This window comes from Salmo salar, chromosome ssa01 (assembly GCF_905237065.1).
Source record: "Salmo salar chromosome ssa01, Ssal_v3.1, whole genome shotgun sequence".
Lineage (NCBI taxonomy): Eukaryota > Metazoa > Chordata > Actinopteri > Salmoniformes > Salmonidae > Salmo > Salmo salar.
The window spans coordinates 14,363,741-14,386,679 of NC_059442.1; the positions used below are offsets into that span (position 1 = coordinate 14,363,741).

The 22,939-nt window shown below is 41.6% G+C and overlaps 1 protein-coding gene across 3 annotated transcripts in view; it reads right to left on the reverse strand.

The window, feature by feature from the left end:
• LOC106565365 (unconventional myosin-VI) overlaps positions 1-22,939 on the reverse strand; it is a 122,284-nt gene that overhangs the window by 96,090 nt on the left and 3,255 nt on the right. For all 3 annotated transcript variants that reach the window (XR_006769073.1, XM_014132524.2, XM_014132431.2), the window contains exon 2: positions 3,567-3,709. Coding sequence is in view for 2 of the 3 variants with exons in the window: in XM_014132524.2 (XP_013987999.2) it covers positions 3,567-3,683 (117 nt within the window). In the remaining variant the exon portion in view is untranslated. The remainder of the gene's footprint in view (positions 1-3,566; positions 3,710-22,939) is intronic.

Sequence of the window (22,939 nt, forward strand, 5' to 3'; positions counted from 1 at the left end):
ACTTCAATAACAAATGTTGGTTTGGTCCAAAATAATCCATTGTTATATCCAAACAGCGGCGTTTTGTTTGTGCGTTCTAGACACTATCCTAAAGGCTAAATAAGGGTGACGAGCATGGCGCAATTCGTGACAAAAGAATTCTAAATATTCCATTACCGTACTTCGAAGCATGTCAACCGCTGTTTAAAATAAATTTTTATGCCATTTTTCTCATAAAAAAGCGATAATATTCCGACCGGGAATCTGCGTTTAGATAAACAGACAAAGGAAAAGAAAGCATTCGGTCGAAGCGGGCACGCGCCTAAGCCCATAGTACTCTGAGTGGCCACTTGCCAAAAGCGATAAAGTGTTTCAGCCAAAGCCTGCCTCGATATCGTTCAACGTTTTCCCGGGCTCTGAGACCCTATGGAAGACGTAGGAAGTGTCACGTTATTGCACAGATCCTGAGTCTTCAATAAAAAGAGCCAAGATGAAACACTACTTCTCAGACAGGCCACTTCCTGCTTGAAATCTTAGGTTTTGGCCTGCCATAGTAGTTCTGTTATACTCACAGACACCATTCAAACAGTTTTGGAAACTTTAGGGTGTTTTCTATCCAAAGCCAATGATTATATGCATATTCTAGTTACTGGGCAGGAGTAGTAACCAGATTAAATCGGGTACGTTTTTTATCCAGCCGTGTCAATACTGCCCCCTAGCCCTAACAGGTTAAAGCTCTGCTCACTCAGTGGCCCGCCCATGTGAAGAGACATTGGTTATAAACTATGAAACACGCCCTTCTCTCCCCTCCTATATAAAGACCCTTGACTAAAATGTAACTTGCTGTTCCGAGGACAATAGGACGACGGTCCATACGTTAAAAGGACTAACATGTCAACTATAGAACTAAGCCAACCTCAGCGTGAGCTTTGGTTGCGAATGGTATGAACTTTGAACTCTTATTCACTCCAGAAGTGATACCTCCTAGCCGTTGAGTTAGCAGCGGCCGCTGTAAACGTGGGCTAGGAAAGGACGGACGACGTATCCAGTCTACCAGTCTATCCAGTGACCCGATCCTGTAGGTTCATGCTCTACAACATTCGCAGAGTACGACCCTGCCTCACACAGGAAGAGGCGCAGGTCCTAATCCAGGCACTTGTCATCTCCCGTCTGGATTACTGCAACTCGCTGTTGGCTGGGCTCCCTGCCTGTGCCATTAAACCCCTACAACTCACCCAGAACGCCGCAGCCCGTCTGGTGTTCAACCTTCCCAAGTTCTCTCTCGTCACCCCGCTCCTCCGCTCTCGCCACTGGCTTCCAGTTGAAGCTTGCATCCGCTACAAGACCATGGTGATTGCCTACGGAGCTGTGAAGGGAACGGCACCTCCATACCCTGATCAGGCCCTACACCCAAACAAGGGCACTGCGTTCATCCACCTCTGGCCTGCTGGCCCCCCTACCTCTGAGGAAGCACAGTTCCCGCTCAGCCCAGTCAAAACTGTTCACTGCTCTGACACCCCAATGGTGGAACAAGCTCCCTCACGACGCCAGGACAGCGGAGTCAATCACCACCTTCCGGAGACACCTGAAACCCCATGTAAATGTAAATGTACCACCCAACGACGATACTACAACGTATCCAGTTTACCACCAGAGACACTCTTCAAAGGACAAGGAAGATCTCTGTTAGGCAACACGGCCTTCCATCTACAACCAACCCATTGAAGCGCAGCTCAGAGTAAATATTTATTGCATTTTCCTTTTCCAAATGGGTGGTTATTTAGAATGCATAAGATTCTGTATTTACGATAGCATAGCTTCTCCCTTTGTTCTTCAGTCCTCCCGCGCTTTCATTCAAGCCCAACTTCGTCTCTTTGTGTAACCAGCCATCATACAGGTTCCGTCCCCCAGGGATGTTTTCTTGTAGGACATAATTAGTAATCAATGTATGATCCATTCTGTGTGATTATTTAGGTATTTAGTAAATAAATAATTAAACCAAAGTTTGTATTGCTGATTCAACTTGTTAGCCAGGGTTCGTGAAGATAACCAAGAATTCTACGATGTTCAGATGAGACTGAAATAAGGTGACGATTAATATTGACTGCTATTGATGTAAAAGATTACCAGGTCTTTAAGAGCTTATTCGGAAGATAACAGCTTTATAAACATTATTTCGTGGTGCCCCGACCTTCTAGTTAATTATCTACCTGATTAGCTTAAATCAGGTAATATTACTTACAGAGAAATGATTTTATAGAATAGCATGTCATATCACTTAATCCGGCATAGCCAAAGACACGACAGTGGTTTGAGAACTCGCTTCAACAGGCTTTCTTCAAAGTCACTGAAATTCTTTGAATGTTTTCTTTTACCTCCATCCATTGTTTGGTTTAGGTGACTTGCTCCAATGCCACACAATGCTTATGTATTAGCATCCCATTCCTGTTTTTTTTATAACATCCTCAGGTCAGCACCAAGTGCACACATCGTTAATCTAATCAGGCTTCACAAAGATTAACTGGTTAGTCCCTATTTACCTTAGTCTGGGACTCTAGCCTAGAACTAATTAATCTGAAGTTAAGCAACGTCTCAGAAAGCCATTTTTTTATCTGAATTAATTTAAGTAGGATTAGCCCAGTCCTGATTTAAATTAAACACTGTCCGCGAAATGCTTCCCACAGTTGTGTCAAGTTGTCTGGATGTCCTTTGGGTGGTCGACCATTCTTGAAACACATGGGAAACTGTTGAGCATGAAAAATCCAGCAGCGTTGCAGCTCTTGACACTCAAACTGGTGCGCCTGTCACCTACTACCATACCCTGTTCAAAGGCACTTTAGTCTTTTGTTTTGACCATTTAGCCTCTGAATGGTACATATACACAATCCATATCTCAAAAGTCTCAAGGCTTAAAAATCCTTATTTAACCTGTCTCTTCCCCTTCATCTACACTGAGTGAAGTGGATTTAACTAGTGACATCAATAAGGGATCATAGCCTTCACCAGGATTCACCTAGTCAGTCTATGACATGGAAAGAGCATTCCTAATGTTTTGTTCACTCAGTGTATATTGTGAATTGCTATTAAGTTTGGAAAAAAATAAATAGAGAGATGATTATTAGGCTATATTGCCCAGCCCTAATTCAGGTCTTTCTGAAAGGGGAACCTTCACGGCTGCAGTGTGCCAGTCAAGAATCTAACCCACACTGGTACCAGCTCTTCTAATGAACCTATGTTCAGAGGTTAGCATTACAATATATATTATGTTATTCAGCTACTGACCCAATGATAGCTCTGGAACGTGTGTGGGGAGAGAGAGCAAAATGAAGGTTGTGTGATGAGTATGTTATAATACAAAACATAAAACAGACAGACACTCATTCCATGGAGGGCCGAGTCGAGTGAGTCGGTTTTTTATATTTCCTTTAAATTGGAGTCCAACTATGACCTAGACGATTTCCTAACTAATCAATGACCTTTAATGATCAATCAAATACAAGGGAGAGAAAAAGAAAAAAAAAGCAGGCACCCTGCCCTCCATGGAACGGGATTGACACGTGTTCTAAACTGTGCCGAGTCTGACTGACCTTGCCCTTCTGGTTGAGTGGTTCGATGGCGAGGGTGTCAGCTCCGATATCCACAATCATGCCCAGCTGGAACCCATCGGTGGGGTGGGGCGCCCACACTGGCTTACCATCCTCCATGGCTAACCACAGCTACCTGGTGGGCTCTGCACAACATGAAGAGAAGAGTCAGGAAATAGAAGCCGTATAACATGTATGCCAACAACAAAATACTGAGTTTTCCATTGTGGGTTAGGACAAGTTTAATAAAGTATTACAAAGCTATCCATCTATAGACAGGTCTACCTTCTGTACATCCATGATCGAATAAATATGCTATGTTCCATACTTCCTCCAGATAAACAAGAAGCCTATAAACACAATTGTATGAATGACAAAATTCATCCAACCATGTGAGTACGTGCAACCCGAATGTGTGCTTTGCTGTCCATTATCTTGTTATTCCCTTCATGAATGACTGATCCTGTAAATTGGGATTTTCCATTGGGAAATGACAGGACCTACACATCTCTCCACAATGAGGATTTGCCATTGGGAGAGTAAAGGACTAGGGTGGAATATTTTCCTGGAGTTTTAAAAATGTTCCATCCCAACAGTACATTTCTTCTCTCCTTGTTAATCCGGTATTTCCTGCAAAAATTGGAAGTCTCATTCTAAAGCATGATGCATAATAAATAATGCCATCATTCGTAGGCTTAGTATAGCAGCATTGTATAACCACCATTGAGTATGCATGCATGCATGCATGCACGCTGTATACAGTGGGGGGAAAAACGTATTTGATACCCTGCTGATTTTGTACGTTTGCCCACTTACAACAAAATGATCAGTCTATAATTTTAATGGTAGGTTTATTTGAACAGTGAGAGACAGAATAACAAAAAAATCCAGAAAAACGCATGTCAAAAATGTTATAAAAGGATTTGCATTTTAATGAGGGAAATAAGTATTTGACCCCTCTGCAAAACATGACTTATTACTTGGTGGCAAAACCCTTGTTGGCAATCACAGAGGTCAGACGTTTCTTGTAGTTGGCCACCAGGTTTGCACACATCTCAGGAGGGATTTTGTCCCACTCCTCTTTGCAGATCTTCTCCAAGTCATTAATGTTTCGAGGCTGATGTTTGGCAACTCGAACCTTCAGCTCCCTCCACAGATTTTCTATGGGATTAAGGTCTGGAGACTGGCTAGGCTACTCCAGGACCTTAATGTGCTTCTTCTTGAGCCACTCCTTTGTTGCCTTGGCCGTGTGTTTTGGGTCATTGTCATGCTGGAATACCCATCCACGACCCATTTTCAATGCCCTGGCTGAGGGACGGAGGTTCTAACCCAAGATTTGATAGTACATGGCCCCGTCAAATAATGCGGTGAAGTTGTCCTGTCCCCTTAGCAGAAAAACACCCCCAAAGCATAATGTTTCCACCTCCATGTTTGACGGTGGAGATGGTGTTCTTGGGGTCATAGGCAGCATTCCTCCTCCTCCAAACACTACGAGTTGAGTTGATGTCAAAGAGCTCCATTTTGGTCTCATCTGACCACAACACTTTCACCAGTTGTCTTCTGAGTCATTCAGATGTTCATTGGCAAACTTCAGACGGGCATGTATATGTATTCTTGAGCAGGGGGACCTTGCGGGCACTGCAGGATTTCAGTCCTTCACGACATAGTGTGTTACCAATTGTTTTCTTGGTGACTATGGTCCCAGCTGCCTTGAGATCATTGACAAGATCCTCCCGTGTAGTTCTGGGCTGATTCCTCACCGTTCTTATGATCATTGCAACTCCACAAGGTGAGATCTTGCATGGAGCCCCAGGCCGAGGGATATTGACAGTTCTTTTGTGTTTCTTCCATTTGCGAATAATCGCACCCAATGTTGTCACCTTCTCACCAAGCTGCTTGGCGATGGTCTTGTAGCCCATTCCAGCCTTGTGTAGGTCTACAATCTTGTCCCTGACATCCTTGGAGAGCTCTTTGGTCTTGGCCATGTTGGAGAGTTTGGAATCTGATTGACTGATTGCTTCTGTGGACAGGTGTCTTTTTTACAGGTAACAAGCTGCGGTTAGGAGCACTCCCTTTAAGAGTGTGCTCCTAATCTCAGCTCGTTACCTGTATAAAAGACACCTGGGAGCCAGAAATCTTTCTGATTGAGAGGGTGTCAAATACTTATTTCCCTCATTAAAATGCAAATCAATTTCTAACATTTCTGACATGCGTTTTTCTGGATATTTTTGTTGTTATTCTATCTCTCACTGTTCAAATAAACCTACCATTAAAATTATAGACTGACCCTTTCTTTGTCAGTGGGCAAACGTACAAAATCAGCAGGGGATCAAATACTTTTTTCCCCCCAGTGTACATACAGAACTGACCCTTGGCTCTGCAATCCAATTAGTTTGTTGGGATTGAGGTGCAATCAAAGTGCAGAGATGACTGGCTTGTTTACTCATCAACTTCTCTCACTGGTACTGCTGTCAGCAAATGGCCAAAGAGGATTTCAAACCAATTACTTATGTCAGGAGTTCAACTAGGCGTTCTGATTGGGGATGTACCAAATGATTGATGTATTAGAATAATTGGATTATGCTTATGTTGTATTAATAGAAGGGGAGGGGTTATAAGACCCCTCCCTCCTTACATTTATAGGGTCCTAGACTACAGATTAACAATATATATATATATATATATATACATTATGAGGTTTTAATATTGTTCCACAGTTGTTTTCTAGTTCTCTCTCTCTGCCTTTTATAAAGAGACCCCTCTGAGAAATTTGTGACTGAGACAGAACTCTGCAGGGGAGTGTAGGAGATAACACTATAAATCAACTTGTACATTAACTGCTAAGCTTTTAGATAACACTAAAAGCCTCGTTTATATAGCTGTGTAGGCATGGTTTTGGTCTCATGAGTAAAAGGTAATGACGTAGGCAGTGACATCACTAAGGCTGGACTTCAGGTTTAGTAAAAGCAACTTGAGACCTTTTCTATTTTGCAGAACTTACTCGGAAACATGCGTGCTATGTTCCTGATTGTCAACGTCTGTCTGCAATTGCATTAATAAAGGTTTTGAATGATTTAATTAAAGATATTGTCATAAAGCTAATTTCACCAATGAGCCAATGATTGACAAGGAACAAGGAAACGAACCCCAACACTTACTATAAACGCAACATGCAAGAATGTAAGATTTTTACAGAGTTACAGTTCATATAAGTCAATTGAAATACATTCATTAGGCCCTATTCTATGGATTTCACATGAATGGGAATACAGATATGCATCTGTTGGTCACAGATACGTACATAAAACAAAAATGTAGGGGCGTGAATCTGAAAAACAGTCAGTATCTGGTGTGACCACCATTTGCCTCATGCAGCGCGGCACATCTCCTTTGCATAGAGCTCATCGGGTTGTTGATCGTGGCCTGTGGAATGTTGTCCCACTCCACCTCAATGGCTCTTCAATATGTGTACAGATCCTTGCAACATGGGGCCGTGCATTATCATGCTGAAACATGAGGTGATGGCAGCAGATGAATGGCACGACAATGGGTATTCCTGCAGTCAGCATGCCAATTGCACGCTCCGTCAAAATGTGAGACATCTGTGGCATTGTGTTGTGTGACAAAACTGCACATTTTAGAGTGGCCTTTTACTGTCCCAAGCACAAGGTCCACCTGTGTAATGATTAAGGTTGCAAAGGGTCGGAAACTTTCCGGTAAATTCCGGAATTCTTCCGTAAATTTTCCATGAGAAGTTAAGTACTGGAATTTGGGAATTTTGCTTAAATTCATCAAAAAAGCTAGCTTATAACAGTGAACCTTTTTTTGTGAGATACATAAAGCAATTCTAGGTCTTATGGCATATTTTGGTTAAACTATCCCCAATTTAATGGAATTGCAACCCTCTGCATGCACAGTGCATTCTTCTATCACATGTACAGCTGATTCTCAAGATCTTGTACACTAATGAGATGCTATTGAGCCCAAACTACTACACTGTCTGAGCCAAGGACTACATGCTTTCTGGTAAGTTTTGACAATACTGGGTGGGGTGAATATATTTTATGACATACATAATTTTTGTTAACTAGTAAATAGTAGCCTACAGCAAAGTGTGTTTAACCTGTTAGGGCTAGGGGGCAGTATTTGCACGGCTGGATAAAAAAAATGTACCCGATTTAATCTGGTTACTAATCCTACCCAGTAACTAGAATATGCATATACTTATTATATATGGATAGAAAACACTCTAAAGTTTCTAAAACTGTTTGAATGGTGTCTGTGAGTATAACAGAACTCATTTGGCAGGCAAAACCCTGAGACATTTTCTGACAGGAAGTGGATACCTGATGTGTTGTATTACCTTTAAACCTATCCCATTGAAAAACACAGGGGCTGAGGAATATTTTGGCACTTCCTATTGCTTCCACTAGATGTCACCAGCCTTTACAAAGTGTTTTGAGTCTTCTGGAGGGAGATCTGACCGAACAAGAGCCATGGAACGATGATGGCCCATTAGACACCTGGCGCGCGAGTTCATGTTGGGTACCCTCGTTCCAATACGTTATAAAAGAGTATGCATTCGTCCACCTTGAATATTATTCATGTTCTGGTTAAAAAGGCCCTAATGATTTATGCTATACAACGTTTGACATGTTTGAACGAACGTAAATATATTTTTTCCCCTCGTTCATGACGAGAAGTCCGGCTGGCTTAGATCATGTGCTAACAAGACGGAGATTTTTGGACATAAATGATGAGCTTTTTTGAACAAAACTACATTCGTTATGGACCTGTGATACCTGGAAGTGACATCTGATGAAGAGAATCAAAGGTAATGGATTATTTACATAGTATTTTCGATTTTAGATCTCCCCAACATGACGTCTAGTCTGTATCGCAACGCCGTATTTTTCTGGGCGCAGTGCTCAGATTATTGCAAAGTGTGATTTCCCAGTAAGGTTATTTTTAAATCTGGCAAGTTGATTGCGTTCAAGAGATGTAAATCTATAATTCTTTAAATGACAATATAATATTTTACCAATGTTTTCTAATTTAAATTATTTAATTTGCGGTGTTGACTTGACTGCCGGTTATTGGAGGGAAACGATTTCCTCAACATCAATGCCATAGTAAAACGCTGTTTTTGGATATAAATATGAACTTGATAGAACTAAAAATGCATGCATTGTCTAACATAATGTCCTAGGAGTGTCATCTGATGGAGATTGTAAAAGGTTAGTGCATCATTTTAGCTGGTTTTATGGTTTTGGTGACCCTGTCTTTGAATTGGCACAACATTACACACAACTCTTGTAAATGTACTGTCCTAACATACTCTAAATGTATGCTTTCGCCGTAAAACCTTTTTGAAATCGTAAAACGTGGTTAGATTAAGGAGATGTTTATCTTTCAAAGGGTGTAAAATAGTTGTATGTTTGAAAAATTTGAATTTTGACATTTATTTGGATTCAAATTTGCCGCTCTTGAAATGCACCTGCTGTTGATGGAGTGCACCACGGGTGGGACGCTAGCGTCCCACCTAGCCCATAGAGGTTAAATCATTTTTAACTTGCTAACAATTTATGCTAGTTAGTTTTTGCTACGATGTGGGTTTTAGCTTGCTTGAGCCTAACTGAGGAGTGTTAATTCACCTGTTTCCATACATGTTTAATTTTAAAACATGTATCTTACAACATTAGTTGTTTAATCTAACTGCTTAACTATTTATCTGTACATGGAATTGTATTTTTTATTTTTTTATCTTTACAGGAAAAAGCCACGGGCACTATCTGATGGGTGAAGACATTTCACTGCAGCTAATGTAGAAGGAAAAGCTGTGTACATTTGCAAATACTGTGCCAAATCATATGTGAAGAATACAACAAAGGTGCATAAATATCTGGCCAAGTGCATAAAGTTCTCTCAGCACTCACAACCTCTGACAAAAGTCCCTCTACTTCTATTTGAGGTGAAAATGATGAATCAGACACCTTATCGATAGCAACAGCTCACGGTCCTCCTGGAATCAGAAGTGTTTTTTATTCAATGGAGGAACGTAGTCAGAGAAATGCTGATGAATGTCTTGCTCGACCTGTGTATGCAACTGGTTCACCTCTGATGCTCACCGGCAATGTGTAATGGAAGAGATTTCTGAATGTTCTTTGCCCAGCATACACCCCTCCAACCAGAAATGCTTTATCTACTCATTTGCTGGATGCAGAGTTCAACAGAGTTCAAGTGAAAGTCAAGCAAATTATAGAGAAAGCAGACTGTATTGAAATCATCTCTGATGGGTGTTCGAATGTTCGTGGGTAAGGAATAATTAACTACATCATCTCCACCCCTCAACCAGTATTCTACAAGAGCCCAGACACAAGGTACAACAGACACACCGGTCTCTACATTGCAGATGAGCTGAAGGCAGTCATCAATGACCTTGGACCACAGAAGGTATTTGCACTGGTGACAGACAATGCTGCGAACATGAAGGTGGCTTGGTCTAAAGTGGAGGAGTCCTACCCTCACATCATACCCATTTGCTGTGCTGCTCATGCATTGAATCTGCTCCTCAAGGACATCATGGCACTGAAATCTCCACCCGGCACAGCCAGAAGAGGACTGGCAGCCCCTCATAGCCTGGTTCCTCTCTAGGTTTCTTCCTAGGTTTTGGCCTTTCTAGGGAGTTTTTCCTAGCCACCGTGCTTCTACACCAGCATTGCTTGCTGTTTGGGGTTTTAGGCTGGGTTTCTGTACAGCACTTTGAGATATCAGCTGATGTAAGAAGGGCTATATAAATACATTTAATTTGATTTGAAAACAATGGATACACTACAAGAGAGCCAAGGAAATGGTTAGGTATGTGAAGGGTCATCAAGTTATAGCAGCAATCTACCTCACCAAGCAAAGTGAGAAGAATAAGTGCACCATTGAAGCTACCCAGCAACACCTGTTGGGGTGGTGTTGTCATCATGTTTGACAGTCTCCTGGAGGGGAAGGAGTCTCTCCAAGAAATGGCCATATCACAGTTTGCCGTTATGGACAGACCCATCAGATTTTTTAAATGTTTTATTTAACTAGGCAAGTCAGTTAAGAACAAATTCTTATTTGCAATGATGGCCTACCGGGGAACAGTGGGTTAACTGCCTTGTGGTAAGCAGCCTGAAACTTTAGCAGTAGCCATTGCATGGATTGAGGGAGACAATGCCATCCTGTCTGATGTTCAGACTCTGCTTGCAGATGTAAGAGAAGAAATCCGTACTGCCCTGCCCACTTCACCGTTGCTCCAAGCAGAGGAACCTGCAGTTCTGAAATACATCAAAAAGTGTGAAGACTTCTGCCTGAAGCCCATACATGCCACAGCGTACATGTTGGACCCCAAGTATGCTGGCAAGAGCATTCTGTCTGGTGCAGAGATCAACAAGGCCTATGGTGTCATCACTACCATGTCTCACCACCTTGGCCTGGATGAGGGCAAGGTTCTTGGCAGTCTGGCGAAGTACACTTCCAAGCAAGGGCTTTGGGATGGAGATGCAATATGGCAGTCATGCTAACAAATCTCATCAGCCACCTGGTGGAAGGGACTTTGTGGGTAAGATGCTCTTTCCCCTGTTACCTCCATCATCCAAATTCCATGAACATCAGCCGCCTCAGAGCGCAACTGGTTCTTGTTTGGGAACACACACACCAAAGCACGCAACAGGCTGACCAATACAAGGGTTGAAAAATTGGTGGCCATCCGGGCAAATTTGATGCTTTTTCAGCCTGACAACAAGCCATCCTCAACAGGGTTGGAAAGTGACAGTGAAGATGAGGCCTCAGAGTCTGATGTTCAAGAGGTGGAATTGAGGAGGTCCAGGGAGAAGACATGGAAGCCTGAGAGGAAGACAACCAAAGCTTTATTTTCTAGACTATCATTTTATGTTTAAAACGTTTTTGGGAGATGCGATGGCTCATTGGGGATCATTCAATATTCCCTTTTGTTGTTCAGTGAAATCATTCCATGTGAATAGTCAACTCATTTAATTAAAGTTCAATTTGCAACTAAATAGTTATTTTTTTCTATTGAAAGGATTTAATAATTTGCAATTATGTCTACTTATGATAAGGTAAAAAGTTTATGTTTCTGTCATCCATATGGTATGGTAAATATATCCAATGCAAAAAACATCTACATTTAAATGGTATTAATATGCATATATTGCTGTTAATTCCCACGGAAAGTTTCCACCTCTGAATATTCCCCAAAATGTGCAACCCGAGTAATGATCATGCTGTTTAATCAGCTTCATGATATGCCACACCTGTCAGGTGAATGGATTACCTTGGCAAAAGGAGAAATGCTCACTAACAGGGATGTAAACAAATGTGCACAACGTTTCATACAAATAAGCTACATAATTTGTGCTCTTTAAAGATTGACAAAACTGAAATCAAATGTTATTGGTCACATACACATGTTTTAGCCACAAGCACACTTCAACATCAAACAGTACAGTAGAGGAGCATTTTGAATGAATCATAATTATTATTACTTAAAAAATGGGCACAATGTTTAAATTCAGAGATGCTATATAATCAGTGCATAATTTTGTGTTCTTTGCTTATGCCATATTGATAGTGTTACACCAAAGTAACAGACACAGCTTATCAAATTAATCATCACAACAAACCAGCCACCTAATACAGGTCCCATGTGGTTAGCTTCGACTGGAACATGTAATCCTCTTACGGCTCCTAAGCCCCAACGGAAGTGAGATATTTGTGAAGACTGTTGAAGTGTAATAAGGTGTGGTCAGCAGTCAGCCCTTGAAAATAAAAAACAGTCTGAGGGGAGATGCACAGACGTAGACACCAGTGCGGTCATGGAGGAGACCAGGGTTCAAAGGTTAAGGTGTGTTTCCTGGAACACACATACCTCCTGCCTGCTTCTAGCTTCCTGTTCCCTCTATAGAAGAGAGGATATGGAAAATACATTGGGATATCTGCTCTGCTGCAGTCTGACCGGATGTAGGGAGGAGTACAGTGGTGCCGGGTGTGTCAGTGGCCAAGCAAGCATTACAACCTAAATGAGGCCATACACGGCTCGTCAGAGAACTTGTTTTTTTTCTTTGTGGGGCATACTAGCAAAATCTATTATTGTACAGAACAAAGAGTATTCATTAAGCACATTATCATTTTGCCTAGTGCAGCGTTTCCCAAACTCGGTCTTAGGGACCTCAAGGGGTGCACGTTTTGGTTTTGGCCCTAGCACTAGACAGCTGATTCACAACAAAGCTTGATGAGGTGGTTATTATTTGAATCAGCGGTGTAGTGCTAGGGCAAAAACCAAAACCTGCACCCCCTTGCGGTCCCCAGAACCGAGTTTGGTAAATGCTGGCCTGGTGCATGAGGACATAGGTCTCCAAGCGTAAATATTTTGATGGTTCTGTTGATAACAAGCCAGAATTATGCCACTTCAATCTTTTTGTGATGCTTATTTTATGGTAAGTGAAGCATCATGGCATGCACATTACTTTAGTTCAACCTACTTCCTAGCTTTGTCCAACAGCCATTGGCTGAAACTAGCTATCTTTATTAAGTCTAATAAATTGAATGTGTACACATTAGAGGTCGACCGATTAATCGGAATGGCCGACTAATTAGGGCCGATTTCAAGTTTTCATAACAATCGGTAATCGGTATTTCTGGCCACCGATTTGCCGATTTATTTAACTAGGCAAGTCAGATTAATAACACATTATTATTTACAATGACGGCCTAGAAACGGGGGTTAACTGCCTTGTTCGGGGGGGGATTCGTTTTTGCAACCTTCGGTTACCAGTCCAACGCTCTAACCACCTGCCTTACATTGCACTCCACAAGGATTAACAGGCTGACTACCTGTAACGTGAGGGCAGCAAGAAGCAAAGGTAAGTTGCTAGCTAGCATTAGACTTATAAAAACGATCAAATCTTAACATAATCACTAGTTAACTACACATGGTTGATGATATTACTAGTTTATCTAACGTGTCCTGCGTTGCATATGATCGATGCGGTGCCTGTTAATTTTCATTGAATCACAGCCTACTTCGACAAACGGGTGTTGATTTAACAAGCGCATTTGCGAAAAAAAGTACTGTTGTTGCACCAATGTACCTAACCATAAACATCAATGCCTAACAGGAATATTTAGACTTAGTCACCCGTTAGATAAAATACGGAACGGTTCCGTATGTCACTGAAAGAAAAAAACGTTTGTTTTCGAGATGATAGTTTCCAGATTCTACCATATTAATGACCCAAGGCTCGTATTTCTGTGTGTTTATTATATTATAATTAAGTCTATGATTTGATAGAGCAGTCTGACTGAGCGGTGGTAGGCAGCAGCAGGCTCGTAAGCATTCATTCAAACAGCCCTTCGCTGTGCTTCAAGCATTGCACTGTTTATGACTTCAACCTGGGTGGGTATAATTTGTGGAACGTTCCAACAGGAATCTATTCCAAAAACTTCGTAAATAACAAGGTTTCCAAAAAACAACGCATACAAAGTTGTATAGCGGCAGAATAAGATACCGGGTAGGGAGTGGTCTATTTCATTGCGTTTTTCATTCATCACGTTTATTCCGAAAAATGTCTGTCCTCACATGTCTGTTTGCCTATGGACAAACATTAAGAATAAGCTACGTGGTGAGTTGATGCCTATTCGGCAGCTAGTTAGCTAGGTTTGTATGCGTTGCTACTTTGTATGCGTTGTTGGTTGTCACTCGCTCTGAGACTTGGAGTAGTTTTTCCCCTTGCTCTACATGGGTAACGCTGCTTCGAAGGTGGCTGTTGTCGATGTGTTCCTGGTTTGAGCCCAGGTAGGAGTGAGGAGAGGGACGGAAGCTATACTGTTACACTGGCAATACTAAAGTGCCTATAAGAACATCCAATAGTCAAAGGTATATGAAATACAAATCATATAGAGAGAAATAGTCCTATAATTCCTATAATAATATAATAACTACAACCTAAAACTTCTTACCTGGGAATATTGAAGACTCATGTTAAAAGGAACCACTAGCTTTCATATGTTCCCATGTTCTGAGCAAGGCACTTAAACATTAGCTTTCTTACATGGCACATATTGCACTTTTACTTTCTCCTCCAACACTTTGTTTTGCATTACTTAAACCAAATTGAACATGTTTCATTATTTATTTGAGGCTAAATTGATTTTATTGATGTATTATATTAAGTTAAAATAAGTGTTCATTCAGTATTGTTGTAATTGTCATTATAAAAAAAGAAAAATAAATCGGACGATTAAATCGGTATCGTTTTTTTTTACCCTCCAATATTCGGCATTGGCGTTGAAAAATCATAATCGGTCGACCTCTAGTACACATGCATAATTCTTACCTGACAGCTTTAATCACGTTGACATTATACGTTTGGATATTTAGCCAAATTTTGGAGCATTTATCAATCCAATACTAGCTACATTTACCAAATAACAGCAGGCAGGCTCGAGCTAGATAACGTTACCTTTAGCCCTGAGCTATCACTAAACAGCCCAATAATAACCTAGCTATACAAATGGCAGGCATTAGCTATACAGCTAGCGTCTGTAGTTAGAAAGCAAGCTATAGCATTGTGAGACACTTCAGGTCGGTTTATACTTGGTCTAACGACATGTCTGTAGACAATTTGAATGCGACAAGTATTGCTGGTCAAAACATTACATTTTTACTCCGTTGAAATGTCTTTAGACAGTCGCTGCAACTGTCAGTTTCCTTGTCGCACAGACATGAAATAACTTAATGTCTCCGCGACTGTCGCAACTAGAGAATGACCAATAACCCGAGCCGCTATAAAGTCAGGCAAATATTGCTCTGCACTTGCTCGCGTTGTCAGATATGACATTTGCTACTAAGCTATAAATGTGCATTGCCTTTGAGCTAGTTCTCATAGTAGCTTCAGCAAGTGATATGAGTGATGGAGAGAGATGTGAGGAGAACTGAAAAGGAACAGAGTTACAGCCTCACTCTATCCAATCATAGCAGTAAGATCAAGTTACAACTCGCCCATTTTTACAACGCACCCAGTTCTTGACAGATAGTTGAACGAGCCAATCGAGTCTTCCTGGCAGCTGAATTGTTTAGATGTGTCCTGGCAGCTGAAAAATATGCACTGAACAAAAATATAAAACGCAACATGAAGTGTCCCATGTTTCATGAGGTCAAAAAAATAAATAAAAATGTTCTATACGAAATAAAAAGCTTATTTCTCTCAAAGTTTGTGCACAAATTTGTTTACATCCCTATTAGTAAGCATTTCTCCTTTGACAAGATAATCCATCCACCTCAGGTGTGGCATATCATGAAGCTGATAAAAACATTAACATTACAAAGGTGCACCTTATGCTGGGGACAATAAAAAGGCACTTTAAAATGTGCAGCTTTGTCACACTACACAATGCCACAGATGTCTCAAGTTGAGGGAGTATGCAAATGGCATACTGACTACAGAGCTGTTGCCAGAGAATGTAATGTTTATTTCTCTACCATAAGCTGCCTCAAATGCCATTTTAGAGATTTTGGCAGTACGTCCAACCGGCCTCACAACCGCAGACCACGTGTAACCACGCCAGCCCAGGACCTCCACATCCGGCTTCTTCACCTGCAGGATCGTCTGAGGTGGGTGGTGGGGATTATTTTTGTCTGTAAAATCACCCTTTTGTGGGAAAAAAAATATTTCTGGATTGGCTAGGCCTGGCTCCCCAGTGGGTGCACCCCTGCCCAGTAATGTAAAATCCATAGATTAGGGCTTAATGTATTTCAGTTGACTGATTTCCTTAGATTTTACTGTTAGAGTTCATATAACATATTGTTGCATTTTGCTTCTATATTTTTGTCCAGTATATATACACTCGATCACGGAAAATGACAAAAAAAATACTAGTTTCAGAAGCATCCGTGATCAGAAATCATGACGATGATAATTTTATATTCTCAAACTAACAGCAGTGCCTATATGATGTCCTTCCACACAGTCGTGACATGCTGGAGTGATGCTTCTATGCAAATGTTGATAAAAACATTTCACATAGTATATTCATATGTATATATTCTTATTCCATTCCTTTACTTAGATGTGTGTATTCGGTAATTCTTGTGGAATTTTTAGATTACATGTTAGATATTGCTACACTGTAGAAACTAGATGCACAAGCATTGCGCTACACTCGCAATAACATCTGCTAACCATGTGTATGTGACCAATAAAATTGTATTTGATTTTTAAAATAAGTCCCAAATCTGTAGCACCACAGACGACTGATGAGCAAAAACAAGCTCAATGCCATAAGCATGCACACACTCCTACTGTATGTGAGTAGGCCTATGCCATCTTAAAATATACCCAGTTTCTCAAGAGATTTACCACTCAAATAAAAGTATTACCATTATGTTATGCTGTTAGATTACTTCGTTTTAACCAAAATGTATTGTTTGATTTTTAAAATGTGTGCATTAATGCATTCATGGGTTTCTGGGGAAATGTCCTAATTCAATGATATTGAATATCGGCAATCGGACCAAATCCATCTGTGATGAGACGGTGCAGGAGTTCTAAAATGTTCCGATAGAATGACCTACTTTTATTCCGACACACTCATAACATGAGTTCTTTTCTGTAAGCTCACCATCATTACCTTGTAAATAATGATGCAAACTGGAAACCACATATCATGAGTCAACATTTATTGCAGCTGAGGATTTTAACAAAGCAAATTTGAGGAAAACGCTATTGAAGTTCTATCAACACATTGACTGTAGTAATCGCTCTGGAAAAACACTGGATCACTGCTACTTCCCCTTTCGAGACGCCAACAAAGCCCTCCCACGCCCTGCCTTCGGCAAATCAGACCATGACCCCATTTTGCTGCTCCCTTCCTATAGGCAGAAACTCAAACAGGAATACCCGTGCTAAGGTCTATTCAACGCTGGTCTGACCAATTGGAATCCATGCTTCAAGATTGTTTTGATCACACGGCCTGGGATATGTTCCCGGGTAGCCTCTGAGAATAATATTGACGTATACACGGATACGGTTCATCAGGAAGTGAGTTCATCAGGAAGTGTATAGTGGATGAGGTTCTGTGACTATTAAAACCTACCCAAACCAGAAACTATGGATAGATTTCAGCATTCGTGGAAAACTGTGGTGCACACCACATTTAACCATGGCAAAGTGACTGGGAATATGGTTGAATACAAAACAGTGTAGTTATTCCCTCTGTAAGGCAATCAAAAATGGCAAAAACGTCTGCACAGAGACAAAGTGGAGTCGCAATTCATCGGCTCAGACAAATGTGGCAGGGTCTACAGACAATCACGGACTACAAAGGGAAAACCAGACATGTCGACAAACAAGGACTTCTTGCTCCCAGACAAGCTAAACACCTTCTTCGCCCACTTTGAGAAAAACAGTGCCCCCGATGCGGCCCAATCCCAAGGACTGTGGGCTCTCGTTCTCCGTGGCCAACGTAAGAAATTGCAACGTGTTAACCCTCGCAAGGCTGCCGGCCCAGACGGCATCCCTAGCAGCATCCTCAGAGCATGTGCAGACCAGCTGGCTGGAGTGTTTCCGGACATATTCAATCTCCCTATCCCAGTCTGCGGTCCCCACATGCTTCAAGATGTCCACCATTGTTCCTGTACCCAAGAAAGCAAAGGTAACGGAACTAAATGACTATCACCCCGTAGCACTCATTTATGGGATCATGAAGTGCCTTGAGAGGCTAGTTAAGGATCAAATTACCTGTACCTTACCGGACACCCTAGACCCACTAACTTGCTCACTGCCTCAGTAGATCCACAGATGATGCCAGCACACTGCATCCTGCCCTATCCCATCAGGACAAGACAAATACCCATGCAAAAAATACTTAATTGACTACAGCTCAACCTTCAACACCATAGTACCCTCCAAGCTCAACATTAAGCACGGGACCCTGGGTCTGAACTAGAGGTCGATTGATTATGATTTTAACGCCGATACCGATTATTGGATGACCTAAAAAAAATAACAAAATAAAAGAAACGATCGGCCGATTTTTTTAAATGTATTTATTTATTTATTTGTAATAATGACAATTACAACAATACTGAATGAACACTTATTTTAACTTAATATAATACATCAATAAAATCAATTTAGCCTCAAATAAATAATGAAACATGTTCAATTTGGTTTACATAATGCAAAAACAAAGTGTTGGAGAAGAAAGTAAAAGTGCAATATGTGCCATGTAAAAAAGCTAACGTTTAAGTTCCTTGCTCAGAACATGAGAACATATGAAAGCTGGTGGTTCCTTTTAACATGAGTCTTCAATATTCCCAGGTAAGAAGTTTTAGGTTGTAGTTATTATAGGAATTCTAGGACTATTTCTCTCTATACGATTTGTATTTCATATACCTTTGACTATTGGATGTTCTTATAGGCACTTTAGTATTGCCAGTGTAACAGTATAGCTTCCGTCCCTCTCCTTGCTCCTACCTGGGCTCGAACCAGGAACACATCGACAACAGCCACCCTCGAAGCAGCGTTACCCATGTAGAGCAAGGGGAAAAACTACTCCAAGTCTCCGAGCGAGTGACGTTTGAAATGCTATTAGCGCGCACCCGGCTAACTAGCTAGCCATTTCACATCGGTTACACCAGCCTAATCTTGGGAGTTGACAGGCTTGAAGTCATAAACAGCGCAATGCATTGCGAAGGGCTGCTGGCAAACACACGAAAGTGCTGTTTGAATGAACGCTTACGAGCCTGCTGGTGCCTACCATCGCTCAGTCAGACTGCTCTATCAAATCATAGACTTAATTATAACATAACACCCAGAAATACGAGCCTTAGGTCATTAATATGGTAGAATCCGGAAACTATCATCTCGAAAACAAAACGTTTTTCCTGTCAGGAACCGTTCCGTATTTTACCTAACGGGTGGCATCCCTAAGTCTAAATATTCCTGTTACATTGCACAACCTTCAATGTTATGTCATAATTACGTAAAATTCTGGCAAATTAGTTCGCAACGAGCCAGGCGGTCCAAACTGTTGCATATACCCTGACTCTGCATGCAATGAACGCAAAATGACACAATTTCACCTGGTTAATATTGCCTGCTAACCTGGATTTATTTTAGCTAAATATGCAGGTTTAAAATTATATACCTATGTGTATTGATTTTAAGAAAGACATTGATGTTTATGGTTAGGTACAGTCGTGCAACGATTGTGCTTTTTTCGCAAATGCGCTTTTGTTAAATCATCCCCCGTTTGGCGAAGTCGGCTGTCTTTGTTAGGAAGACATAGTCTTCACAGTTGGCAACGAGCCAGGCGGCCCAAACTGCTGCATATACCCTGACTCTGTTTGCAAGAGAAGTGACACATTTTCCCTAGTTAAAAGAAATTCATGTTAGCAGGCAATATTAACTAAACATGCAGGTTTAAAAATATATACTTGTGTATTGATTTTAAGAAAGGCATTGATGTTTATGGTTGGAGCAACATGTACCTAAGCGATTATATGCAACGCAGGACAGGCTAGATAAACTAGTAATATCATCAACCATGTGTTAACTAGTGATTATGATTGATTGATTGATTGTTTTTTATAAGATAAATGTAATGCTAGCTAGCAACTTACCTTGGCTTCTTACTGCATTCACATAACAGGCAGGCTCCTCGTGGAGTGCAATGTAAAGCAGGTGGTTAGAATGTTGGACCACTTAACCGTAAGGTTGCAAGATTGAATCCCCGAGCTGACAAGGTAAAAATCTGTCGTTCTGCCCCTGAACAAGGCAGTAAACCCACCGTTCCGAGGCCGTCATTGAAAATAAGAATGTGTTCTTAACTGACTTGCCTAGTTAAATAAAGGGCTTATATATATATATATATATATATATATATATATATATATATATATATATATATAAAAATTAATGAAAAAATTAAAATTAAAAATAAAATAAACATTCGGCCAAATCGGCATCCAAAAATACCGATTTCCGATTGTTATAAAAACTTGAAATCGGCCCTAATTAAATCAGCCATTCCGATTAATCGGTCGACCTCTAGTCTGAACCCTGCCCTGTGAAACTGGGTCTTGGACTTCCTGACGGGCCACCCTCAGGTGGTGAAGGTAGAAAACATCACCACTTCGTTGATCCTCAGACCCCTCCCTTTTCACCCATGATTGTGTGGCAAGTTTGCAGACGACACAACAGTAGTAGGCCTGATTACCAACAATGACGAGACAGCCTACAGGAAGGTGGTGAGGGCCCTGGCGGAATGGTGCCAGGAAAATAACGTTTCCCTTAACGTCAACAAAATGAAGGATGTGATCGTGTACTTCAGGAAACAGCAGAGGGAGCACACCCCTATCCACATCGACGGGACCGCAGTGGAGAAGGTGGAAACCTTCAAGTTCCTTGGCGTACACATCACTGACAATATAAAATGATCCACCCACACAGACAGTGTGGTGAAGGCGACACAACAGCGCCTCTTCAACCTCAGGAGGCTGAAGAAATTTGGCTTGGCCCCTAAAGACCCTCAAACTTTTACAGATGCATAATTGAGAGCATCCTGTCGGGATGTATCACCGCCTGGTACGGCAACTGCACCGCCCGCAACCGCAGGGCTCTCCAGAGGGTGGTGCGGTCTGCCCAACACATCACCAGGGGCACACTGCCTGCCCTACAGGACACTTAAAGCACCAGATGTCACAGGAAGGCAAAAAAGATCAAGGACATCAACCACCCCACTATCATCCAGAAGGCGAGGTCAGTACAGATGCATCAAAGCTGGGACAGAGAGACTGAAAAACAGCTGTATCTCAAGGCCATCAGACTGTTATATAGCCATCACTAGCCAGCTCCCACCCGGTTACTCATCCCTGCACCTTAGAGGCTGCTGCCCTATATACAGTGCCTTCGGAAAGTATTCTGACCCCTTGACTTTTTCCACATTGTTACAGCCTTAATCTAAAATTGATTAAATCGTTTTCTTCCCTTATCAATCTATAAAAAAATATACAACTGAAAAATCACATTTAAATAAGTATTCAGACCCTTTATTCAGTGCTTTGTTGAAACACCTTTGGCAGCGGTTACAGCCCAGAGTCTTCTTGGGTATGACATTACAAGCTTTGCACACCTGTATTTGGGGAGTTTCTCCCATTCTTCTCTGCGGATCCTCTCAAGCTCTGTCAGGTTGGATGGGAAGAGTTACTGCACAGCCATTTTCAGGTCTCTCCAGAGATTTTCGATCGGGTTCAAGTCCGGGGACAGGCTGGGCCACTCAAGGACATTGAGACTTGCTTCAACATAGGGATGGTGCCAGGTTTCCTCCAGACGTGATGCTTGGCATTCAGGCCAAAGAATTCAATCTTGGTTTCATCAGAACAGAAAATCTTGTTTCTCATGGTCTGAGAGTCTTTAGGTGCCTTTTGGCAAACTCCAAGCAGGCTGTCCTTTGCCTTTCAATGAGGAGAGGCTTCCGTCTAGCCACTCTATCATAAAGGCCTGATTGGTGGAGTGCTGCAGAGATGGTTGTCTTTCTGGAATGTTTATGCTCTGATATGCACTGTCAACAGTGGGACCTTATATAGATGGGTCTGTGCCTTTCCAAATCATGTCCAAACAATTGAATTTACCACAAGTGGACTCCAATCAAGTTGTAGAAACACCTAAAGGATGATCAATGGAAACAGGATGCACCTGAGCTCAATTTCGAGTCTCATGGCAAAGGGTCAATACTTACATAAATAGGTTATGTTCTTTACTTTTAATATACACTGCTCAAAAAAATAAAGGGAACACTTAAACAACACAATGTAACTCCAAGTCAATCACACTTCTGTGAAATCAAACTGTCCACTTAGGAAGCAACACTGATTGACAATAAATGTCACATGCTGTTGTGCAAATGGAATAGACAACAGGTGGAAATTATAGGCAATTAGCAAGACACCCCCAATAAAGGAGTGGTTCGGCAGGTGGTGACCACAGACCACTTCTCAGTTCTTATGCTTCCTGGCTGATGTTTTGGTCACTTTTGAATGCTGGCGGTGCTTTCACTCTAGTGGTAGCATGAGACTGAGTCTACAACCCACACAAGTGGCTCAGGTAGTGCAGCTCATCCAAGATGGCACATCAATGCGAGCTGTGGCAAGAAGGTTTGCTGTGTCTGTCAGCGTAGTGTCCAGAGCATGGAGGCGCTACCAGGAGACAGGCCAGTACATCAGGAGACGTGGAGGAGGCCGTAGGAGGGCAACAACCCAGCAGCAGGAGCGCTACCTCCGCCTTTGTGCAAGGAGGAGCAGGAGGAGCACTGCCAGAGCCCTGCAA